General features: G+C 39.4%; 1 protein-coding gene across 1 annotated transcript in view; it reads left to right on the top strand.

Moving 5' to 3' along the window:
• The window catches only part of gabra3 (gamma-aminobutyric acid type A receptor subunit alpha3), a 165,392-nt gene that overhangs the window by 47,569 nt on the left and 100,253 nt on the right, over positions 1 to 17,570 (top strand). Inside the window, exon 2 of the mRNA XM_047380092.1 lies at positions 4,403 to 4,509. Within this exon, the coding sequence (XP_047236048.1) occupies positions 4,424 to 4,509 (86 nt within the window). The 5' untranslated portion in view covers positions 4,403 to 4,423. The remainder of the gene's footprint in view (positions 1 to 4,402; positions 4,510 to 17,570) is intronic.

Raw genomic sequence — 17,570 nt, 5'->3', positions numbered from 1 at the left:
TTACTCTGAGCTCACGTTTGATCTCGAGAGGTTTCGTGAGATTTCCCGTCTGACATCTGATTGTTCATGAGTGAAATCTGTTCATCTGTGGTGTGCTGTGCTTGCCGTGTGGTTGTACACCATCCACTGTAGGACCAAACCTGTTATACCTGCGATTTTGTATTGTCATGCGTGGGGTCTCTCAGGTTTTGAAAATCAACCGACAATTTTGAAATCTTCCCATACGAATCAGGCATCAGTGAAGAATTATCCATTTCAGTTTGATCATTTGAAGTGTTACCTAGATATGATCAAGTACATTCTTTACTCTTAACAGTGAAATACCCCTTTGTCTTAGCACTGATAGAATGCTCCAAAAAGCCAAAGTTAACTTCAGCATCTTTAGCAGCTAACAGTTGGCCAGTCGCCGTACTCTCACAGTGCTTACAAATAATTCATATCTTATCTGTTGTCAGGCACACCGATGAGAAGTCTTTAAAAGTCGAAACCGTCTGCAACGTGATACAGGCTGTCAGACTAAAAGCATACACATTCATATCCTGGGCCAATAATAATAACTTACAATTACTTCACCAGAATAAGTAATCAACTGGTTAGCACTCTATGAGACAGACATATTAGTATGAGAACTTATACCATCAGATCTCATTACACTCTTATACGTGAATATTAAATGGCTTGTTTATATTTTAATGAGAAATAATTCATTATGTCTCCATTACTTTTATGGCAAAGATTTCATAAAAGTAGAGCTTCGTATAACATGGTGCTTAGAAAGCACTTTTAAAATAAATACTCATCAGTTCGGTGACAAGAGGTAACCAGTTGCAGCATCCCTGAACTGAAACTGCTTCACAGCAGTTCATTTGTTTACTCCTCCTGTGATGATTGGAGCTGTGCTATAACAAAGAGTTCACCCATTCCCATGTGGAAACTGTTTGATCCTTTTTCAACACAGTGGCCGAAAAAAAAAAAAAAAAGATCTGGATCTCAAACACACAATTGAAGCCTTTTAAGTATGACACAGCTGCTACACGTGTGTGTATGTTTGTGCAGTCCTCAGTCAGCATGCTTTCTCTCCCTCATTGTTTTTTATCCGCATCCGTAATTAGGTAGAGCAATTTCTGAGCCCATTCCTTTTTTAATGAGGGGTCATTTAGTTTTTCAGTAAACTGCTGGGCTGCAACCTTCTTGTAATAATTAATAATAATTCATGTGTGAGAAAAGCAGTCACTGTGCAACATGGTGAAATTGAAGGTGGAGGGAAACAAGAAAGGCACCTGTTCCTCCGTTTCTGTGATGGTGTGACTGCCGTGGGTTTAATGTTCTGTAGCTATAATGATGGCCTGGTTTCATCAATCATTCAATCTTACTGCTGGACCAGGATTGCAGGACGAGCGGAGATTGTTGGAGAGAATGTCACCATTTAATAAAGCGAGCCAACTTACAACTGCCAATGCGTGTTTCACAAAAGATCCAAGGTAACAAGTTCATCAAAAAAAGTCCTGGTTTCTGGATCGCAGGATAAACCTCAACAGTTGGAACAGACCGACTAAATGGACTAACTTAGATCAAACCAAATTAGACACCGCGTGAGACAAAGGACAAAGACGAACTTAAATACAGACGAAGGTAGGCATGGAACAATAGGGCAGATAATCAGGGGAAAACAGACACAGGTGTGGAGCAGGCATGTGGGAAGACAAGAGGGGCAGGTGAACCAGATAGGGATAACGAGAATATGAGAAGTCCGACAAGACAAACAGTAAACAAAACCAAGGGACCAGAACACAGGGAGATAACTGATCTAAGAACACAGTAAACAGAACAGAACCTAGAAATAAGACACCAGAAACGAGGACTCAAAACTAACCATACTTAAAACAGCAAAAACACCTGACTAAAACGTAAACAAATATCAAACCAAAAACACACACTGTGACACCTGGACTCAGGTAAATGTATGAATATGTAATGTACTCTGATAACAATATGTACAATAAAGTGGATTTACATGCCGTATTCAATAATTAAGAAATCCACTTCAAACAGGTGGATTTAGAAAATGTTGGCACAGGGTTTTGATTTATGTTTGTAGATCTACTATATGCAAAAAGGTTCTCTCTAACGGGTATGAGCAATGACAATAAGCATTATGTGCAATTAAGAAAGAAAAAAGATGTTTGATAAAAGCAAAGGAATGAGTTTTAGTCTTGTGTTAATACTAGCCTTTGGTGAGCTTGATCAAAAGCTGCTGTCCTGCAGGATGTGTCTTTGTTCCATCATGGCTAATTTAAATGGCTAATTTACCTCCTCAACATGTTTCCAAGCTATGAAGAGGCCTGGTAATGAACCAATCATTTAATTCAGGTCTGTTGACCCTGGTTGACATCTAAAACATTTAGGACACAAGCCCTTGAGGTCCGACTTTGGACACCACTGACTTAAACTGACAGCTCAAACAAAGAGACCTTCACTTAGAGAAGCAGCAAAGGGGCCCGTTGTAACTCTGGAGAAGCTGCAGCAATCCACAGCTCAGGTGGGAAAAATCTGGTGACAGGACAATTATTAGTCATGCACTCACAGGTTGTCCATGGTGGTGTGGATTCTGCGCAATTTTTCAAAGAAGAATGGATTGCATTAATCCCTGCCCCTTACTTTGCTGTATTTTGAGCAAAAACTGATTCTTTAATGTATTTACTCAGGACAGCTAAATGCACATTATTATGTCCAGTTGGTTTATTGCCTAAAAGCCAAATAAAATACGTTAAAATCCTCAGTTGTAAAATTACATGTAAAACGTTTTGAATGGTGTGAATACATGTGCAAGGCAGAACAAAAATCATTAAGTGACATTTGAGGTGACATATGGTCCACATGTAGAACTATACATATTGATTTTTGTGTGCATTAAAAATGAACTAGAGCCAGTTGTGTTGCATCACTGAGACATGTACTTTTTATCAGTAACTATGCCAGTTCATTATACCTGCTGCATTTTTAAGGGTTTTTTTAGTCTTTTTGTGCACTGAGGTGGTACTATGTTCTTGCTGCTTTTTGCCTGTGGACAACAGTTAAAACAAACAGCTACATTTATTTACTGAAACATTTGAAGGTGGCACAAAAGCAAAATGATAGACCCCAATTGATTCAGGTGTTGTGTAAAACTGGTGATGGCTGCATTCTTGCCATAATTCTGTGTGAGGCTTGATTCATATTGCAAGGCAGAGCCACAACTAAGATGAACATTTTTCTAAATGGGACTGCAATGTTTTTATAGCAAGAAATGTTTGTCATATCCAAGCTATATTTGTATCCCAATTCTTCGATTCATGTACAGAACTCTAGTAGTGTCAGTGCATCCATCATGCAGCATTATGCGGGCGTGTCACTGTATTTCTTTCCTATTAGTATTCTCCTTGCTCAGCAGGTGTTTGACAAATTGCTTATATTGTCTCTGTTATTTGCAGATTTTGTTGCACTTTCTTGTCCATAACTTAACCGGCTGCTCTGTGCTTGTATTTGTGAGGAGCTAAAGCCAACGCCAAGGCATCAACACAGAAAAAACATTCAGTTTAAAAAAAAAAAACACATTCAGATTTCAAGATACATGTTTGACCTTTACAGCCAGGATCTCTGTTATTGGACTTCAGTATCAGCAAAATCATCATAATAACATTTTTTGTTTACCAGACCGAAATATGTAGGACAATATTGTGTGCTTCCCTTTCAAAGATAATTAACTTCTTTAAGGACTGGAGTTTTGACACCCTTGGTTTAGGAGGCCGGCCATGTCTTGGTAAGTTTGCAGTTGTGCCATAGTCATTCCATTTTCTGATGGCTGGGAAATATGTGGTCAAACTTAATGTCTTTAAATCACTTGATGACTACAGAGCAATAAGGACAATCAGGTCATTACGTTCGGACATTATTCACAGATTTATCTTTACTGCATAGCTTGTAACAAAGATCTAACTTGTTCGATCAACAGTAAGAGAAAGCAAAGATTGTGGTTCTCCTCTTCTCTGCCTCTGTTAAACAAAAAGGAAATGTGAATTTTTAGTGCCACATTAAAGCTAATAAACATTATATGGGCCTAAATTACATTTTAGATTTGTATTACTAACTAAATTCAGCAGAATATTCTGCTATAAAAGAAAAAAAAAAGATTGTCTGCATACAATCCAACCAACTACAGTATTTCAATCATATAACTAAAATTACTGATTCAAGGCTGGGAAATGTATCATGCTGCATCTGAGACTTCAATGCACAAATAACAAATAAACCTTTCTTTTTCCTACCTATATTCATGTGTTTAGTTACAAACGGTTAGATTATTGTGCTTAAACCCCAGCAGCCGATTGCCAGTCTTCTTGATCTTCTTCTCTTTTCTCTACAGGAGCCTATTTTCTGAACTAATATGGCTGCTCTGCAGAGGGAACCTAAATCACCAGACTTTGGCTTGTGGGTCTTCCTCCTTTTCCTCAGCCTTCTTCCTGACGTCAGGTACAAAAATATTCTTAAAAGCTCTTGTTATTTTTTTACTGCCATCATTTCTCTGATCACGAGCTTCTTCTCAGAACCAGCCTCTGCTATTCTGGTGTTTTGTAGAATAACTATCAACCCGGCTCACTCCTGCAGTATAACTGATGACCTAACAAACAGAAGTAAATGTTCTCAGCTGTCACTGTCTCTGCCATTTATTCAAAATAAATGATCTGACCATAAGAGTATATTGGGGGCAGTTCAGTGCAGGATATAAACCTTTAGCAATGAATAATCAAAGGGAGCGTTTTTTATTTTCTTTCTCACTCCATGCCTTTTAGTTTTTTGGTGGTATTCTTTCTTGAGAGCAGTGTTCACATCTTTAGCTTAAAGTGCAACTCACCCCACCTTGTCCTCTAGACCAGATCTAAAATTTCAGTTTGACCTCCCGTCAATATATAGCTTGTGTGTTACTCTGCATTGATCCAGATTTTACTGACCTTTGAATTAATTTGCATTCTGCAGCACACTCCATAGCCCTGATTGTCCGGCCACCGCATACTCTGCCGTCTTGTGTACGTTTTTCAGTCTGCATGTTGGAGTCAGCAGAAAAAAAAAAAAACATGCTGCATGTCTAGGAGTCATTTTATAATTTCAAATGAAGAGATTGCCAGGTTGCAAGGTTAGCTTTGCTGATAAGGTAAGCTGGTATGGCAGACGACGTTCAAATCGCTTTAAAATTTCACGATATGAAAGCCTTGACAAAATGTGGAAGAATGCTGCTGGAGAAGAAAATCTGTGAAAGAGATTAGCCCACTTTGCTTCATTATTTGTACCACTTGTCTCTGCTTGCTCACTTGGAGAATCCTGTGATTGTAATTGCACATAATAAATATAAATATAAGGCCAGCTGATACCAAAACAAATATTCACCACATATATTTCAATATTCCACATGTATCAACAACATACCAAGCCCAATTAGGTCCAAACCAAAGTGCAATTCAAAGATAGTTTACCATCAGTCAGGAGGAAAAGAAACATATTTCTAAAGGTAAAAAACTGATCAATATGAACAATGTGGCATTACATAATGAGTTTTTTTTTTTTATTATTGTATAGTATGTATTATGTATGTATTGTTAGTCAAAGAAAACAACTTGTTTATCCTTTCGTAACTTTATTCCGCCATGAGCATTCCTCCAGAACAACTCCGACACGGCTACCTCCAGTAGCTCCCCCTTCACACCCTTCCCACAACCCCCCACAGTGCCCCTAGCGGATGAACATGTAATACGAACCAAACAAAGGATTAACAATCTCCCACCTTTTCTAAAAAAAGAAAAAAACAAACAAAACAAAAACAAAGATACTTACATTTTTAAGACTCATGAGAAAACACAGCCGTTAAAGATCTTTGTTAGAACAGTTTCAACCTGATAGAATGTGAAACATCTTGTGAATTAATTTATTGAATTTTCCAAAGGCCTTCATAAAGAGCCTTAAGAAGTGAGGTTGTGGATGCTCCTTTCTTTGTCAAGCAGTCTGCAAGTTGGTCTTTTGTTTGAGACCACAACACTTGATGAACTCTCTTAGTTTGAATCAGCTCTTTAATTGAACTGATTTCCAGCCGTAACCTTTTCTCTGCAACAGACTTAGTTGACCTAAGTGCATCAACAAGAGAGTCCTCCACCAGATTATAGGTGGAGGACATGCAGTACTACCAGTACTGAGTTCAGAAAAGAGTGTGGAAAGAAAAATGGCATTATCAATCTCCTCAGACATAGCAAGTGTTTCACCTGCCAGAGTGCTTCTGACAATTATCTTAATTCTCTTTGACTGCCATGAAATGGGAGAGAACTGCCCATTGTCACCCATCAAAACAATGAAGTGCCCGCCTTGAGTGCCCCCATCTGAAAGATTTCCAAAAGATGCCTCAGTAAATGTAACCATCTTTAAGTTACTGTCTTCCCCAATATGTTGAAAATTCAATTCAACTGACTTGGCCTTGAGCTTACACACAACTCTGTTTGCTTCATTAATGGTCTGTACTGTAGCATGTTTGAGACGAGATGCTAAATTACTAGCATCAAACATGACATCAGGCCTACTCTGTCTCGCCACCCACAGAAGTTGGCCTATCTTAGATCTGAGCTGCTCTGTCTCCTTTTCGGTGAGAGGTGAAGCTGACTCTGCTGCTCGTGAGGGTGAGAGGTGTATGGACTCCAAGTGCTGAATGTATGTTTCTTGGTGTATTTGTACCTTCTTTCCTTCAGTGACAAGATCTACCCCCACATAGGAAAAGCTATTATGTGCTTCACGACCGACATTAAACTTTGACCTCAGGTGAGGTATGACTGACTCTGAAAACGTGTGATCCACCCCATATAAAATCATCAACATGACAAGCAAGTACACCAGTTACATTTTTTAACTCATCCAGCCAATAGAAAACTGCAGGATCAACCTTAGACATAATGCCTCCTGCTTCAATCATGATGCTTTTTACCCTGTTATACCAATACAGTGAAGCATCAGCTAAACCATACACACATTTTTTTATTTTCCAAAGCACACCTGTGCTCTTGGCCTCTGGAGGAGGTTTGATAAAAATGTCTCTGGACAGTTGCATTCCTTGTAAAAAGGCAGATTTAATGTCCATAGAGTGAAGTTCCCAATGTTTTTGACATATAACTGCCACTAGGAGTCTCAGTGACTCTGAGGCACAGGTTGGAGAGTCCTTTTGTATGTCAGAAACTTGTAGCTCCTCAAATCCTCGTGCAACAAGTCTTGCTTTAGGTATTATACCATTTTCAGTTTCTTTCAGAGTGCACACCCAACGAGTGGAGACACACTTTTGTCCTTTGTCCTCAATTTCTTCAAACACTTGGTTTTGTTTCCAGCTTATTATTTCATTTTTCTTTGCTTCATCAAACGACATGTCATTACTCACAAAAACATCCTCGTGTGTATCCATATCCTCAGCATCTGCCTGGACTTGAAAATCCTCCAACTGTGACATATCAGATGATTCACTGTTGCCAGCCACTTCTGCCGGCTCCAACAGCTCCAAGTTAAACCAGTTCTTGTATTTCCCAGTTGCTTTGCCAGCACGCCCCAACACTTCAGCTTTATGTGAGACACCCTCTGCATTTCTGAATGTCACAATTTGACCTGTCTTTATGATGGTGATCCCAGTGTGCTGTCTCTCTGCCTCTGCATTTACAGGAGCAGGCAAAGGATGATTCTCAGGATTTACTGCAATAGTCTCTTCTCCTACATTCTCTTGAATGATGTCCACTGTATGTTGTCCTTGAATGTTCTCCTCATTGCAGGTAATCTGAGGTTCTTCATTCTCGTGAGTAACTTTTCTCAATCTGAGTTGATGCACTCTGACACAGGTGCCTCCGTGTCTTACAAAAACGACTGCACCATCTTGACCAATCACCACTCCTGGTCCTTTCCATTCTGGACAATCCACTCTTTTGTAAAAGACTTTGTCTGTTTCATATCGCTTGTCTATGGGTCGCAGCTGCTTCTTTAGTGCTCTGCGTATCCTTTCTGAACATTCCGCTTCTGTAAAAGCCTGTCATGCAGCATGCAGGGCTGAAATATGCTTGGCAATCCATTCGCTCTTGGTGGTGCCCTCTAGAGCTGGAGCTTTGTCTATTAATACAGAGGGTAGGTTGGGATTCTGCCCGAACACCAGCTGATGTGGGCTGTATCCATGGACACTCTGCATAGAGTTCTTTGCCATAAGGGCCCAGTCCATGGCAATGCTCCAGTCACATCCAGTACTTGCTTTGACTTTCAGTAGGATCTCCGTCAGAGTTTGATTATGGCGCTCTAACAGTCCATTGCTCCACGGACTGTAAGCGGGTGTTGTCTTAACTTCAATATTAAAGTTCTCGGCCATGTCTCTCACTTCCTCGTTATTAAATTCACCATCATTATCACTGAACAACTTTTGTGGTGGGCCATGTACACTGATCCAATCATGGATAAAACATTTGACTATTTCTGAAGACTTCTTTGTGGTTAAGACACTACCAGCACTGAAACGGGTGAACTGGTCAATAATGTGTAGGTACCAAACCCCAGGTTCAAGTTCGTGCAGATCTACAGCAACTGTTTCATTGTATGTAGATGCCAATGGTAAGCCGACAGCAGGTTTTGGTTTGGTCTTACAACATCTTTGACACACATCACACTGGTTCACAACCTTTTTCAGTAGGCTGTTGTATTCTGTGTCCTTGTTACCAGAACCAGTCAAAAGTCTCTATATTTTATCAGCAGAGGCGTGTCCAAACTGTTTATGAAGTTTCTCCAGAACTTTCATCTTTTTATTTGTGTTCATCTTGTCTGTTATAGTCAGTATTTCTTCCTCAGTAGCTTCTAATAGCTTATCAGAGTGAATAACATTTCTATTTTCACTGTCCACAATGTTCACGCAGTAATGACCTGAGCTAGTAAAGTCCAGTTTGACAGGCTGGTTGAACATCACTGCACTGTCCCTTTCCATGTCCAAAATGGTCCCTGCCCTTTTTAATGAGGTTTTACTCAGAAGCAGCGGGATGTCAGCAGGTACTACTTCAGTTTCTATATTACACTTTGTGTTGCCAATTTTAGCAGGTATCTTTACCTTTTTTATGGAGTAGACGATTTTTTCCATCTCCAAACTTGAAGGGCCTGTGACTCTGTATTTCTGTCTCTTTCATACTCTTCACACTTTTCTTTTGTAATACAGTACTGTAGTTGTCCAGCCACTCTTGTCCACAAACTGTCCTAGCGCAAGCAGTGTCAATTATTGCCGAGCCAAAACATTCTGTCATGAATATTTCGGCATCTGTTGGTGATTCTTTGGTGTACAGAGTTAAATTGCACTCTTCCACGCAATTTTAACACTATCAGCTTTGTGCGGACAGTTTTTAACCCAGTGAAAAGTTCTTTGGCACACTGCACATTTCGACCGTCATCCGTACTTATCCAGCGGGTTTGTACCGGGCTGCAGTGTGTTGGGCTGTGGAGTTTTCTGATGGGGACTTTGCCGCCAGTACTTGCCTTTTTGCCGCCATTGCTCCGTTGCAAACACGGACTCCTGTCTAATGCCTTCTGCTGCCGCTCTCTGCTCTCTTCTTTCGCCAAATATTCTCTTCAAAGCGGACTTCATAGAAGCAAATGTTACATCTGAGCATGCCGTTAAAGCCAGCTGTCTGTCCATCATATCCAAACATGCAGTGTCCAAAAGCTTAAAAGCCAAAACTCCGTCAGGTAGCTCCATGTTGTATTTTTTTATGCGCGAGTAACGCTGCTCGAAATCAATAATATAGTCCGCCATCGACATGTTAACTTCTTTTATGATTCGATCAAAATCCGAGTACGCCTCATAGATCCTGTCCTTTTCCTCTTTCAGGAACAAGTCATCTAGTTTGGCGAACAATATAATCATTCCAGTGTCTTTATTTAGGTCGTCTACCGGAATTTCCATCGCCGTGTCCCGCGCTCTTCCAGACAGCGCAGGGCGACTGCAAGCGCTTGTTTCTTTTTTTCCAAATCCGTAACTCTCGTCCAAATGTTGACTTCATTCTTCCAGCTTTCGTAAGGCTTTCCTTCTTCAAACGTTGGCGGAACTCTGTAGTTACTAACCATCCTCTGCTACCAATGTTAGTCAAAGAAAACAGTATATTGTATGTATAGTGCTATTTTTTCATCTAAAAAGGTAATTTTACAACACATAGGCTGGTGCCTATTCATTCAGCAGTTGAAACTACTTGTATCTTGACAGTTTGTATGTGAAAACAAAATAACATGAAGAGAAGCAGTGTTTGTTGAAATACTGCTAAAACAAAACATAAAGGAGACAATGAACACAGTTTCTGTGGGACAACCTATTTAAGGAGCTATGGCTGGCATGATGGAGACAAATCCATTATAACTTCAGGGAAGTCATACCAGGGTGCTCTTCATCCTAGGTCCGGAAAACCAATGCACTGCCCACATATTTCGCCAGCACTGGCATCCCTCAGGTCATTCTTTAGAAGTGCCAGCAGCACTGGTGTCACTGTCTCTAGACAGCAATTAAACAGAACTGCTCCATAGATACTTGCTTCTGCCGGCGCTTTGAAAATGTCAGGAAAAGTGCCATAAGATAGTTATGTTTATGGTTATTGTATTTTGCTGCCAGAGACAACAGGTTCGTTTGGATGACGCTGCACACAGAAGATTTGCTGTTTTCTCTACATTGCACAATTCTTTAACTGCTCTGGGAGAAAGAACCTCTACACCACCTTTGTCTTCTTTGCTGAGGTCATAGCAAGCAGAGGAAAAGTTGGCAAAATGCAACACAGGAGACACAGCATGCATGTAGCTGCAACACATGGATCCTAGGTTGAAGGAGGAGTGCAGCAGGCTTTGCTCGTGCATTTGCCATGGCCAGTTAGTACAAGGAAAATCCACGCCTGGAATGTTTATGGGGCATTTGCATTTGGAAAAATTTGTATTCATGTTTTTGGATTTGGACGTTTCAGTGTAATTCATTCAAGATTATTACACCATGAGAATCTCTCACTGCCCTATGCCTAGACCCAATTTTCCAAAATGTCAACAAATGCAAATAAGACCGCTTTAAGGAAACTTTATGATGAAACAAAATGCACATCAGATGAAATCCCTGTATTTAGTACTTTATTTCTTACCATTTTTGTTATTATGCAGAGCTCTCATTCAAAGTCAGCAATCATTACTTAAAACATTTTGTTCAAGTAAAACTGTACTAAACGATTGTTTTAAACTTCATGAGGGCAGAAAATGCATGAGCCCAGAGCCAGCATTAAAATGGGATTTCTTCAATATTCATCAAAGTTTAGGAGTAATCCTCAGAGTGTGCACACACTCACAGAATATCTGCATATCAGCAAAGCTGTTTCTCCCTGAGAGCTGCCATCTCCCTGATGCTCACTGATGTTATCTGCAGACTTGAAATCGGCTTTGCTCCAGTTGCTGCAGAAGAGTTTCTTAACGGATTAAGGTGTAACAGACAAATCCTCTATTTAAAAAGACTGTCAGTCTGCCAATTCTACATTTCTGTATTTCTCTTACATGGATAGATTGAGCATAATTAGGCATTACTCCCTGCAGTCCATGTGTGGTATATGCATGGCAATGATGCCTAGAGCTAAGGGGCCTATCAATCCATCAGCTACCCTCAGCTCCACCCACTCCCCGGATCAACACTTAAAGGGTGTGGACAGTCAGTCCATCTTGTTGTCTATTCTATTTGTAATCTAGTGCCAAGTTTCTGGCTAACGCAGCATATAACCAATAGCCTTATGCATGAAAGAGCTGTATGTACACTTTGGCAGATGATTGGCTCTGAACTTGCACTGGCTCTATTGGCTTTCTTAGCCCATCTCACATAAATTATTGTCAGAGTTAGATGCGCTGATAAACTCAGAGAAACCTTTTCTGCAATGAAGACACAAGCGAGTCAAAGTTATCTTTGGCTGGCCAGGGAGAGACAGTCCATTATCTCAGAGGAGCTGCCCTGTTTCACAGCTTTTTATTAAAGAAAGAAAAGAAACCCTGATGTTACAGCATCGTGGGTGTGGCTACACACAGTTTCACAAATACAAGTCCTACTGAATAAAACTGGTTCTGGCCAGATACTGATACAGCACACACGTCCACATCTGGCATTCAGGAACACGTAGATTGGCTGGGGTGCGAACAGACTGCTTCCCAAACTCCTCCACACACACACAAATTCCTGCTCAGTCTGCATAGCTACCACCCAAATGCAACTAAGACAAGATGAAAATTCAGTTAATAGTTCATAAAAGTACTTCAAAGATAAATGTAAAAAGTATTCAAACCACTTCTATCAACGTTCACCAAACTAAATAAATGAAAATGTCTTTTAATGGTAAATCATAAAGATAAAGAATCTTTTTAAACTAAGCAATGATGATTCATGTACAAATCTTCCAACAAATATTCAGAGCGAGACAGCGAGGGACATCACTTTGAGATACGACCCGGTCAACAGATAACATTTTGTTTCATTGGTGTTGTCAAGGTTAATGTGTCACAGGTCCAGACAAGGGTAATGCATTCATGGCCGAACCACTCTGCCAAGTGAAAGAGCAGGAAAACAGTTTCTTCACGATGTCAAACAAAACAGAATCAAATCAAAGCATATGGGACAAGTTGATCCACTACCTTATATTTGATTAAATTTTGTTGTTATTGGTTAGACCTTAAGGTGACAGTTGTGAAATTTTATTGAACAACTGGAGGTCGCAGGGGAGGATTACGGTGTGCTCCATTCATCTCTACAACTGCGAGAGAGGCCAAGTGTCTATTATATTTATTGGAAGGATTTGGAAACTGCATTAATGCCGGTCATTTGGTCAAAGAGAAACACTAGGTCCCTCCAATATACAGGCCTGAACTAAATGATTCAAAAAATCCTTTCAACCTTTAAATTTTACATTTATAAGAGTTACTTGAAAAAGGGATTTTACTAAACGCTAATCTATAACAACAAATAAAAACATTAATTTAAAAAATGAATCACTTCCTCTTATGGTTTTATTCTTCATTATGCTTACATATTTGCCCCTGTTTTACTTTTATTGGTTTTTTTTTATATTTAACTTGTATATTGGCTTCCATTTAAATAGTTATAATGTACACTAACCGGCCACTGTATAAGGTACACCTTACTGGTATTGGGTTGAACCATTTTGCCTTCAGAAAATCCTTAATGTTTTGTGTAATAGATGCAACAAGGTATTGTAAACATCCCTCTGTGATTTTGATCCATGTTGACATCACATAGCATCACATAATTGCTGCAGATTTGTCAGCTTCACATCCATGATGCAAATCTATGTTCCACCACAACCCAAAAGTGCTCTTCTGGATTCATGTCTGGTAACTGTGAAGGTCAGGTTCAATAAACCAGTTTGAGATTACTTGATCTTTGTCACATCATGCATTACTGCTGGAAGTAAGTATCAGAAGATGAGCACACTGTCATCATACAGGGATTAAAAACAGCACCACCAGCCTGAACCATTAACACAAGGCAGGATGAATACATGGCTTTCTGATGTTTACACCCAGTTTGGACCTACCATCTATCCTACCATGTTGCAGGTGAACTTGAGACTCATTAGACCAGCCAACATTTTCCAATCTGTTATCATCCATATTTGGTAGACCTGTACCGATTGTAGGCTTGGTTTATGAGCTGACAAGAGTGGCCTCTGGTGTAATCTTCTGCTGCTGTAGCCCATCTGCTTCAAGAGCACATTTCCTGTCATAGTTCCAGAATAAACATGCAACACAGAACCTCCCATTTTTGGTTCACTTTGTACTATCACATCATCTGAGGCGATCACTGAGAGCATGTCCAGATTTGATCAGTTAGTGACATTGATTGGCAGAGTCCTTATGGTTGTTAAAAAGCAATTGAATGGGTGTACTTAATAAAGTGGCAAGTAACTGTGTATATTCTTGAGTGAACAGTAAACAACCAGAGGGGCAAGGTGGGGATGTCACGCAGAAAATGATTCAACTAGTTGGGAGTCAGCACCACAACCGCTCAGTGATTGGGCTGAACACACTGGGACACCTTTCAGTTTCATTGCTCTAAATTCTAATTACTTTAGAGTTCCAGTCAATTTTCTATTCATATAGTGAGGAACTGATCAATGATGTTCTAAGTCACCAATTATCAGTCAACCCTAGCAGCTATGAATCAAAATAAAACAGGAAGGGGATTTCTCAGCAGCTGTCTGCCCAGTTGCTTCCTGGATGCAGAATAAAACCAATCCTGAACTTTTATTTGACGCCTTTATGAAATTCTGCACTTGACCGTCGGGCAATAAAGCTGCTACTATAAATTTGTTTTTGTTGCTCTAACATAAGGTGCACAGGATTTGTACAGGTTCTGAGTCACCTTCCATGAAAGTGCAGCATATGAAACAATCACTGCAGTACATCTGAATCCCTCCCCAGCAGCAACATGTACCCCCAAACAGTCAGATTTGGAAAAGCTTCGACGAGAAAGCCATTCAGTGGAGATTAAGATCCCTAAACCTATCAATGTCTTCAGAAATATAATACAGACTCACTATAACTGTTGAAAACAAAAAGTTAGCTTTATCATTTTATCAATAGTTTGGTTAAAATACACAGCACCTTTAGGATCCAGGCATACTTATCTAACCAATTGTCTTGTATTTTGCATTATTTGTGGGTGAGATAGTAAAAGGATCAACACAAGATACTGTGTTGGGAAAAACTGGGAAAAACTTGATCTAAAAAAGACATATTTAGCTGAAAGATTATGCATCTTATTGCGGTGTTTGCTGAAGCAGTACTAAGTGAATTATAAGCGGAGTGAGTTTTATCTTTTATCACAGCTTTACCAATCAATTAACAGCTTCTCACAATGTTTTCTTTGAATCCAAAGTATTGCTGCCAGAGACAAGAGTGTTTAATTATAAATTCAAAATAACATTCAGAGATATTCAATTCTTCAAATGTATGCTCTGAATCAAACCCAGTCCTGCCAGTCCAATTAGGGGCAGTAACATTTATTCATATCATATTGTAATGTTCAACTAGGGAAAGATGCATGGTGCCATTTTGAAACTACATTCAAAAATAAATCCTTCAGACCCAACATGTAGAACCCGGAGTCATTTTATTCTAGCATTGGGCACAATGCAGTAATAATCTGTGGAATCTGTTTTACCATGGTGGAAATTTGACATTCAAATGTTCAAGTCTGTCTGAAAGTGACATGGTAGTGATCTCACTGAGGCCTTAAAGCTTTTGACTGCATCTCGTGTAGAGAAATCATCTGAGGACCCAAATAAGACGATTTTAGATTTGATCAATGATTGGCTGGCCAGAAACTAAACATCAGTGTTTTCCAAGCAGTGAACAGGTCATGCTCACAACCCCTTTAATGTAGAAGTTGTTACTGAATAAGAAAAACTCAGTTATGTAGATTCATTAGAAAAAGTGAAGTCTTTCAAGCCTTTATTTTTTAACTTTGATAATCATGGCTTATAGATAATAAAAACTCAAAATTCAGTCTCTCAGAAAATTAGAATATGTCACGCTTCTGAATAGTATGCTCATTTCCATGCTCTCAATACCTATAATTGGGGTTGCTTATGCATGAATTACTGCATCAATGCAACATTGTGTGAAGACGATCAGCCTGTGGTTCTGCTGAGGTGTACTAAAAGCCCAGGTTGCTTTGATAGCCACCTTCAAGTCATCTGCATTGTTGGGTCTGGGTCTTTTATCTCCCACTTGACAATACTCCATAGATTCTCTATGAGTTTCAGGTCAGGCCAGTGCTGGGTAATCAGTCACAAAAACACCATGGTAACTGAACCAGCTTCTGGCACCTTTGGAAGTGTGGGATGGTTCCAAGTCCTGCTGGAAAATGAAAATTTAAATCAGTGTCTCCATAGAGCTTGTCAGCAGAAGGAAGCATAAGTGCTCTAAAATTTCCTGGTGTTGACTGTGGACTTAGGAAAACCCCGTGGACCAACACCAGCAGATGACATGGCACTCCAAACCATTACTGAATGTGGAAACCTCTCACTGGACTTAGAGCAACGTACATTTTGTGCCTTACCACTCCTCTCCAGACTTTGTTACCTTGATTTCCAAAGGAAATGCAATCTTTACTTTCTGAAAAAGGACCACTGAGCAACGGTCTAGTTTTTTTCTCCTTGGCCCAAGTAAGATGCTTCTGACTTTCTCTGTTTCAGAAGAGGCTTGAAACAAAGAAAGTAACATTTGTAGCCCTTATGTATGAATCATCTGTGGATTCAGCTCTTGTGAAGCTCCCCAAGTTTTTGAACAAATTTGGCTTGACAATCCTCTCATGGCTGCAGTTATCCCTGCAGCTGGTGCACCTGCTCCTACCACACGTTGTCATTCCACTCAACTTTCAATGACTTATGCGACTTTGTGATTTTCACAAAATTCAAATTTTCTGAGACATTGAATTTTGGGTTTTCATTATCTTTAAGTCATAGTCATTAAAATTACAAGACCTGCAATATTTCACTCTATGTGTAATGAATTTATATAATATATGGATTTCACTTTCTGAAATGAATGAAAAAAAACTATTAAACTTTTTCATAATATTCAGATTTTTTGAGCTGTACTTGTATATCAGTTGAGAACCTTCAGGCTCTCACCACTGTTTGTATCGGTTTTATCATAACTTCACCTCTGCAAACTTATGTTTTTTAATTAGCATTTCGGAACCTTTATTATGTTATAAAACAAAAGCAATACATTTTTATGCAATCATCCGTTCGTGTGCACTTGTTCAGTCCAAGCACAGCATGAGTGTGCCTGCTGTCCGTTGTTATAGTGTTCATTTCTGTCCTCTGCTTGCTGTGTTTAGAGAAAGAGACAGACAACTGAAGTAAAAAATAAGTTAGTCATTATACCACCAACTACTTCAAAACTGCCAACCAGGAAAATACATAAAACTGGACTGCTGTTTTAAATGACTGGGAAAGATACATTGAATTTTTAGAGCAAGATCTTTTTTGCTTTTTTCAGTTATTATTTTGACTTCTGAAATTTTTCTGACATTGCCGAATAAAGCTTTAGAGAAGATAATTGTTTTAGGTAACTGCTTTAAATACCTGATTAAATAGTTATGCATTGCCTATAACCTACACGGTACAGTGAAACAGATCTCTAAGCTCTGTATTTTGGCTGTGGTGTATTCTGAATCTACCCTATTTGTTTGTTAATGCCTGTTTGATTTATTGTTTTGCACCAGAAAACTTTGTTGGAAACATATGACTACATTTGTAAACATCTCATTATTTTGCCTTGGTTGAACATATATGATTTTTTGGAACTTGTAGTAACAGCAGCCATTACCTTGAAGCGAGCAAAAATTTGAAAGGAATAAGAGTACACTCCAAAGCCCCACCACTACCACTGCCAAGGGTTGTTGTAAAATGTGCCAAGTGTTCTTTTGTAGACTATGATGCACTCTGTGTCTCATCGAGAATCATCTG

Source organism: Girardinichthys multiradiatus, chromosome 11 (assembly GCF_021462225.1).
Source record: "Girardinichthys multiradiatus isolate DD_20200921_A chromosome 11, DD_fGirMul_XY1, whole genome shotgun sequence".
Taxonomy (NCBI): domain Eukaryota; kingdom Metazoa; phylum Chordata; class Actinopteri; order Cyprinodontiformes; family Goodeidae; genus Girardinichthys; species Girardinichthys multiradiatus.
The sequence above is the reverse complement of the archived record's forward strand: the minus strand, read 5'-3'. Positions and strand labels throughout refer to the sequence as shown.